At 40.5% G+C, this 8,587-nt stretch overlaps 1 protein-coding gene across 1 annotated transcript; it reads right to left on the bottom strand.

Moving 5' to 3' along the window:
- Nucleotides 1-735: 735 nt before the first annotated feature.
- On the bottom strand, nt 736-1,617 carry T265_11672 (hypothetical protein; the record flags this gene model as incomplete). Its single annotated transcript, XM_009178386.1, has 3 exons — nt 736-894; nt 1,244-1,391; nt 1,439-1,617. The coding sequence occupies 3 exons, from the start codon at nt 1,615-1,617 to the stop codon at nt 736-738; spliced, it is 486 nt and encodes a 161-aa protein (XP_009176650.1).
- Between the last annotated feature and the right edge of the window lie 6,970 nt (nt 1,618-8,587).

The raw sequence follows: 8,587 nt of genomic DNA, 5'->3' as shown, positions 1-8,587 counted from the left end.
GGTGTAATCAAAATTGCGGTAGAATTGCAAATCCAATAAAAGTTTTTCGAAGGTAATATTGAGATCACTTTGGCAATTAGGGAGAAAGTTTTGATGCATTTCGATGACAATGAGTGTAGATCATAATGTAAATGGCACTTCCATTTCGCGTGTCGCTATGATCCACTAAGCTGGTTGTGGAGATTGACGACCTGAGGGTCACTCATGCAAGATCCACATTACAGTGAAGAAAGGTCGAAGTTTTCTGCTGCGCAGTACCATACGATAATACACCCATTGGTTCACATGCATGATCAGTTGATTCCATGAATGTATCAGTGCGGGATGTGTGCACCCGTTTGGATCGTGAGTATACCATAGTCAAGAGATTCTCAGTTATCGCCAGAAATGACCCACTAACAAATTTTTCACATTTCAGGGATTCACTTGGTGTGCACATGGCGGCACAGTTCAAAATTAATTTGCCTAGACGCATGGATGAAGCAGCATATTCCGAATATTTTTCTACAAAATCGTACTGGATAACGTGTTTTCTATTTTATTTAATGTCACTTTGAGGCAGCAAAATTATACACGGAAGTAGGGACTGTGTTCTTCTAGCATGTATCCTGACGGCAGAAAGAAGCCGGAAGGCAATGGTTCACCTTACTATTTGAAGAATAAAAGAAGAGCGTATATGAAAATGCATTTGTATTTGCGCGCAAAAAATGTTATGTGAGAAACTATCAATCAAATTCAACAGAGCCTCGGTTGGAATCCCACACTTTTCGTTTCTTGATCAAACATCGTCAAAAAGTGTTCCATGGAAGACATTCCCAAAACCATGTCTTCGTTTCTTATTCCTGGATCTGAAACGATCGAACTGAAACACTGAGTCGGTCCGCGCGTCTCCCTCTAACGTGGAAAATTGAACTCCATTTGATTTTGATAAATTTGTTTTGAATAATCAGGAGTTGAAAATACAGCTTTCTGAGCAAGGAATAAAAATACTGCGTAACCGGAAGAACATTTGGCCAAATTGTGAATCAACCGAGGCCTCACACGAACGGTTGCTTGGAACATGTTGAGCAGTTGTATGCTGCTACCAACGTGATTCAACCCGCACTATAATTAGACCATAATTTTCGCAAACATGCAACAACGCTCCACGTAAAACTAGCCACTACGTGAGCAACACTCGTGTTCAATCATTCGGCTTGCTCCCCAGTCACAACAGGAGATACCTTTCACTGATTGCACTTACTTCTTGAACATATTGTTCGGGGAGTAGACTCAGTTCAAACCCTTGGAAGGTGTAAATGAGAGTGGGTAGCTGATTTATCTGGCCACAGTCGACGACGTACACATTTCCAGATAACGCTGCTCCCACTGCATTACGAACTAGAAAATTGCTACACTTATTTCACATCAAATGAATGGTACAAGTTGGAAAACATACCATACACAAAGTATAGTGAACCTCTTGTAGTCTATTAGCTGGGCTTCTGACAAAACATTCAAAATGCCTAAGTCAGCGATTGTCCTTGTAGCCTCTGAGTGTCCCGAACCCAGATGGCCATCAGCTGCAGGAGGCAGTCCTTGGACCGGTTTGTGGGAACTAAGCAGAAAGAACGCCATTCGAGTAGGTGGAATTCCGTTGAGCTATTTGAAAGCAAATTGAATAAAATTTAGTCAAACCAACATTTAAATTATCTTTTACAATGGTTGTCCTTGCACCTCTGAGGCTGAGCACACGATTTAGCGTCTCCGCGGTTGTTGAACGTGCTCTATGGAATTTACTTTTCTGGCTCCATTCAGCTTGTCGCGTTATTGAGGATATGACCACAGTACCATAGAGAGTTGTATCAACAATAACGCAAAATGTTTGAGCAGGTGTACCCAATGACCTCATTGCTAATAGGGTTCTCTTCAAACCTTGGTGACAAAAGAATTAGGAGACTTACCTCCTGAGTTAAGGCGAGATCCGCAAACATAATATCTCGTTTCTCAAGGAATGGTCCTTTGCTACGGTAGTAGAGATCTAATCTGTTGTGAAATTGTTATGGTAAGTCAGAACGCGAGTGTGACTTACTCGAAAGCTTGCATAGTCAAAGCGCACAAAGCCACTGAAACCCATTTTGCTTTATTCATTCCTAAGGATTCTTTTCTTCACTGATGTATAACTACAGTTTCCACGTTATTATGCTAGATGACGATTGTAGGGCCATTGCTAGGACCCAACCTGAGACCAGTAAAACCACTCGTCAAAATTGATCAATTACAATTTGCTGTGTAGCGGATCGCGCGACCTCCAATAAGCTGCATATATTGGACGTGATACTTGGTTGGACCACTGCTTCGTGCATTTTGCTCAACAGCTATTGCGGACATCTGTGAACTCCCACAACTAACTAGTGCATAAGAGAAGGAAGTCAAAATATTATCGTAAACTAGAAAATTTGGGCAGTGTACTCGACAATCAAGATTTTAGTCGCAGAAAAGTTCAACCGTTTCCGTTCTCTAACAGATTTCGACTTTTTGTTGCCCAAATGATGCGCTTTCACAGGTTGGGTGTGCTTACAATAGAAGCCACCTCACAGACAACGATTTCCATTGTATCCGTATGTATTCCTTCCCAAGGTGGTCACAGGGCGTCGCTTGGCCTAGGGTTGAAGATTTTGAATTGTTTGTCCCGATCAAGCAAAACACTTATTGCAGGACAATGTTACTTAGATCCACGTAGTGCGAATATATTGAATGTTTAATTGGCACCACCGTGAATCTCGATGAAATTGCCATTCCCATTCCATATCCTTTAGAATCGCAGAACATTTTAAATTGGCCAATTAACATTGTTTCAACAGGCGCGCCACACATAGAAAGTGCTGAAACCTGGGGCCAGACTAAGTGATATTCTACTCCAATCTAGAGCACAATTGTGAACATACAGCGTAGTAAGATTTGGCGGCGTTTAAGTAAACATTTTTGATTCAACTGCAGACCTTCTATGTCTGGATCGTTCACGTCCGATTTCTTCCAAACATTTTTGCTCAAATTTTGCGAAAGTGCCCATGGATTGCCTGGATAACTTTCACAATTGAAAGCCTTCTACAATATCGCATTTGCAATCAAAAGCAGCATTACGTATTACATCCATTTTATGCCAGTTTCCACAGTCATGCATGTATCACTAAGTTACAAATTATGTTATGTAATATTATATACTGTTATCTCGAACGCTCCATGTAGTCATGCAGACTCCGCCACCAGTTTGCGCACGCTCTTGAAATGTCCTGCATCTCCGTTTGCAGATATCCATTCCATTATTTGAGACCGGTATGAGGCTTTAAAAAACTGCCGCCTCCAGTCTCTCCAAGAATGGGCTTATAAGAGACATTTATTTATCCACTGTCCAGATTTAATCGTGATTATTAGATGGCACGCTACAAAAAGGTATTCTTTCTGAATTCGTGGAAAACCACCCGGATTAAGCAAGGAACGAGGAAATTTTTAGAGGTTCTGCATAATATCAGTACGTGCGGCTATTTCGTTCACATGCAAAGTGGTGATTGGCAAACATACTCTGTCATTGTATAGGAAATTATTATTAACGAAAAAGCAGGAATTAAGTAGATATCTTTTTCCGTGCGGTCAAATTAAATGTACGTTTACATTCACATGAAACGCAGGGTGAGTCAAGAAGTAGCAACATTTGGCGCCAGCAAAAATCTCCTGATATACTAAAGAGGATTGTTTGCGTGCGCGGCCCTCTTTAGATTAAAGAAAAACATTTTAGGTAATGATGCAGTCGGGTTTCGAAACGGAAAATAATGAATAATCGTTTATCCATGAAGTGGTCTATTCATCAAGTCTGTACAATAATAGGAAGGTTCAGCTAAAATCGGGGAAAGCCTACCTGCCTATATGTCCAGGGTGTATTTTGAGTTGTCTGACTGAAAGTTGGATGAGTTTCCTGCAGATGAAAACAAAATTAAATTCAAACGAGAACTGCACACAAACTTGGTTCTCAAGGTATCATAACTCCATAACTTGGTGCAACTTAGACGGCAGACGCGTAACCGGTTTTAGTTGGCGCCATCATTTAATTCACAGTCTGCAAAAAATCCGCAGAGCACTTTGTGAGCAATGGACATTTTCATGCAGGAAACTAGTTCAGCGGTTTCAAGAAAGCATATATCTTTGCATTTACCCACGTTTAAAGCCAAATTAGACATCAGATTCCAGTGTAACAAATGAAATATCATACAGTTAGCAGTACCGTCAAAACGGATAATTATATGCTGCATGCTGAGCTGCAATCATCAAAATATGACCGCGATGCGAAGTTGTTTAGTGATCCGGATATTATATATGACACTAGTACTTAAGAACTTCATGGTTGGGTGTCTCTACATTAACGTCACCATTTTATTCGAGACTTCCGTAAATGTCTGTTTTAATTAACCCTATAAAATGCAATGCGCAGCAAGTAGAAGTGTGTCTATTCTTAATTGCTGAGTAATTTATTTGGCACTACGTTCTCCCCTATTGCAAGACTGCGTATTACTTTGTTGAGATTTCGTCCTGTAAGTGAAGCCAATCTATGCTGGAAAGCCGAGTAGCACTTCTCGGCGTTTCAGTGTAGATTGGCTCCACCTACAGGACGAAAGCTCCACAAAAATCCCAAATCTCCTCACACCACCAACTCCATATTACGTCAACTTTGTCCGATTGCAGTTCACTCTTTGCCCATGTTCAGTTAATACGTAATACTTGATGTTTAAAAATTGCAAATGTCGTGGCATGCGCCTAATTCTGCTGTTGGTCATCAATTCAGATGTGATTGTGGACGAACGTTTTTATAATTTCTTTGCCGCGTGGAAATAAAATTTACCACATGGCTTCCATAGTTTGTTTGTTTTTTATACCTCAAACTGATCTCGTAATACGGCTTCCTCTAGGAATGTTGATTGCAGCTACCAAACCCGAGCTTTCCTTGGGGTACACTCAAGAAACGGGTTTTGTGATCAATCCGTAACTTTGAGTATTCTTGCTGAGCGCTCGTAAGTGGTAGCTGTGATCACCACTTGGAAACTGCGTATTGGAAATTGCGTGAATATGAAATATATCCGTTTAAATCCAGATCGTTCCAGATAAAACCGCAAAGCTAAGACGATTGACGCTACACACTGTTGCAATACTCCACCTCGAGGTCGAAGTTTGATAAAAATCTATTGACTTGTTGGTGACCAAGCAGTGTATTTCGAAGTAAACGTCCTGCCGACCCAAGAATGTTAATCAAAATATTCACCATGACTACCACACATGGAGTCCAAATGGAAGACCTTTCACGAATAACACGTGCAGGTGTTGCTCAAATGCAATCAAACTTCTTCAACGTTGGTTTGTGTTGAAGATTTATGTTCAATGAAGTGTTCGAGGAAGTATAATTATAGTAAATAAGTATTTGCACACTCCATCCTATCGTTTTTGTGCACTCCATATAAGGAGCGTAGTTAAACAAACCAACCTAGTTTTGAGGGAATCAAACGGATTCTTGAGTGCCTTGGTTGTATACTTGATGACGTTCAAAGCAATAGAGGCTACGAGCCAGTAGGCTTATGCTTACCGGATCAAATGTTTCCTCAGAATAAGACGGTAACTTTTCTTTGTGATGAATTCTTGCTCAAATCTTGGGGATCATTCTATTCAACTTGCCTTACCGCTGTCGTTTCATGAAGTTTTCTTCACCCAGGGACCGAAAACACTCCTATATTCCTAGAGTATCTAACCTCATCCAATCTCCATGCACATAATCTTTTGGTCTGTTTATTCCCTGGATCTGCGGTGTACAACACCCTCGGGACTTTATGTCATGGGCTTTTGTTTGATCATTGTACACATAATGAAGTGTTTTCCTAAATAAACCGGGGGCAATTGTTCAGCTGTAGTGGCAATAAAACAAACAGAGAAGTAGACCGAGAGCAAACGGATTTGGAATCGAACGCTTTACGCCCCATCCATTTAAAGTATTCGAAATATGGATTTGTCCTAACATATATGATCAGCACACATAAATGATCAACGCATCTCTATAACAATTGGTTTTCTCAATTTTTTGGAAAATATTCAGCCTTATCCATTGACGGGGTGAATACTCGGCATAAGACATCAAAATAATTCACTGTAAGATAAATGCCTGACGAAGATTCTGGTTGCAAATGTCGCACCGTGAACTGGCACAGCAACCACAGCAGCAAATATAAGCGCACTGCATTATGGAACTGTTAATCCCTCCAAAGGGGGAGACACTAAACACAATTCTGCGTTTTATCCCAATGACGTAACCCTGGCACACCCTGCGCTTATAAATTTGGCGATCACCCCAATTGTTTTCGGAAACTAACCATAGTCAGAGTCCTTTTGTTTCATAAATTTCTCCAAGATTTTTTCACAAATCTACGATTTTTCATCAATGAGGGTCAGCTGAAACGCATTTAACGATTGAAGTCTAAAATCCTCAGTGCGTCAAAGATTTCTTCCAAAATTTAGGCCTGTGAAAAACCGCGTTTCATATTTATCAAAGTAAGTCGTCTTCTTTCATCATATCCAATCATCTTCCGCGCAACTAAGTTGGCAAAGGTTTTCTTCGAAGAAACGTCAGCGTAATTACGACAACTAAATTGGTTGTCCGACGTGTGCCATAAAACTGCTGGGTAGATTTCTACAAATCCACATGTGTGATATTTGAAAACAAATTGGTGAATTCGCAGCTGAGTGAAATGTGTAAAACCGCTAGCTCAGTCAAAATGACGCAGTCTCGTTATGACCCGTTGTGTCGATTACACATTCCTAATTTTATTCAATATTTGTGTGTATGTGTGTAGCACTAACAAATGGAAAACGCCTACGTCAAGTCACAAGGTAGCCGTCTTTTTATCTAACCTGAAAACACCCTAAGATTAGATGACAGCATTTTACGTTTGGCAATTTAGGTCTGTGAAAATGAGTGCACAAGTGGAGTACACAGGTTTCGAGGACTGAAAAATATCCAGCAAAATCCCACGTGGCCATCAGGACAAAATGTCCTAGAAGAATCATTCACATTATTCTTCGATAGGTGAAACACACAAGATTACTGTAAGCGAATTGTTCACTGTACTTTAAAATATACACCTTTGGATATGCTTTGGTTTTTTTAGGGCGAATATCCTTGTCAGAGCGGGCATCTTATTTGGCCGCCCTATTTACTCTCATGGAACCAGAGGTACGGCGAAAATGCTGAATACGGTTTTTTGCAAAAGAAATCATTCATCTGACACCTAGTAATTTGTTAAGAGATAGACGTGCGGCAAAGCAATGTGTGGCCAATCGAGGCGCCACAGTGGTATTGTGGATATCATTGAAAATCAAAATATTGCTAAACTTCGGGGCCAATGTCAAATTATCCTGGATGAATTTGCGGGTGTCGAGACGAGATAGTTATAAGTATTTCGTCAGACCACTGAATAAAATAACAAGTGGCACCATCAAGCCATCAAAGACTTTCCAAGAGAAGTGCAGCCAAAAATTTAACGTACTTGTTTTGCTACGTCACTCAATGCATCAGGTATTGTTTTCGTATAAGCTTATGTGCAGCAGCTCTGCGCGATCCAACGGGTGAAAAACCTATGAACTCGTAATGCAGAACGATGAAAATTATGCGAAACAGCGTTACATTATTTTTATTGAGTAAGTTCAATATAAATAATGTTTCTTTCCCAACAATACAGGTCAAGTATCCTGCTTAATCGCGCCCGGGAGAGTCTGGTAGACTTCGTTACTTCATACATTAGCAGTGATTTTTCTCAGATGTTATGTTGGTCACCGTGGTGAGAAAGTAAACATATGGGGCAGTATAAGCAGGTTCGTCTTGCCTGAGACGCATAATAAATATTCCGGATCACATGTGAACAAACGAGTACCTCCCTTTTCCTTCTTGCAGCTTGTAACGTGGGAAAATATCGGATGCACTAAACCGTGTCATACACTTAAAAACACGTAGTTGAACGGAAAATAAAGGCTTCGTAATTTACGAGAGTCAACTTCTTATCCGAGCTGAATACGCTCACACTTTTGGGCTAAATATTCGCGTTAAATTGCAGTAAACGAACCCGTTGTGTGAGCAACTTCACAGGCCAAAATGTTTCATGTTAAATTATGAATATGTACGAACCTTTGAATTTTGTGCGGGAGCCCTGATGACAATTCCAAATGTTCACCTTGCGGTTGTGTGAACCTTTGGCCTAACAAGCATACATGGTCGGAGGTTTTGTTTATTTTCAATTAGCGTCCGTTTTAAAACGCTCTAAATTTTGCCTTACGATTCAATATTCGTGGAGCTGTGCAGATGTTGAAAGCCTAATTCCCACAGATGAAGTGAACATGCACACCAAACTTGACATCGGGTAGATCATATCTGTTCAGCAACGTTACCGCCGTCGAGAATCGTTTTCATTCATCAATTATGGTGTTGATTAGTTACTGAAACTGAATTCCGTCAGCTGCAGATGGCTTTTAAGTTCCTTAAATTCTTGGATATGGAGCGCTTGTAATTGAGGCGAAGAGT

Source organism: Opisthorchis viverrini (assembly GCF_000715545.1).
Source record: "Opisthorchis viverrini unplaced genomic scaffold opera_v5_551, whole genome shotgun sequence".
NCBI lineage: Eukaryota > Metazoa > Platyhelminthes > Trematoda > Opisthorchiida > Opisthorchiidae > Opisthorchis > Opisthorchis viverrini.
Note: the sequence above shows the minus strand (reverse complement) of the source record. Positions and strands in the feature narration are given on the sequence as shown.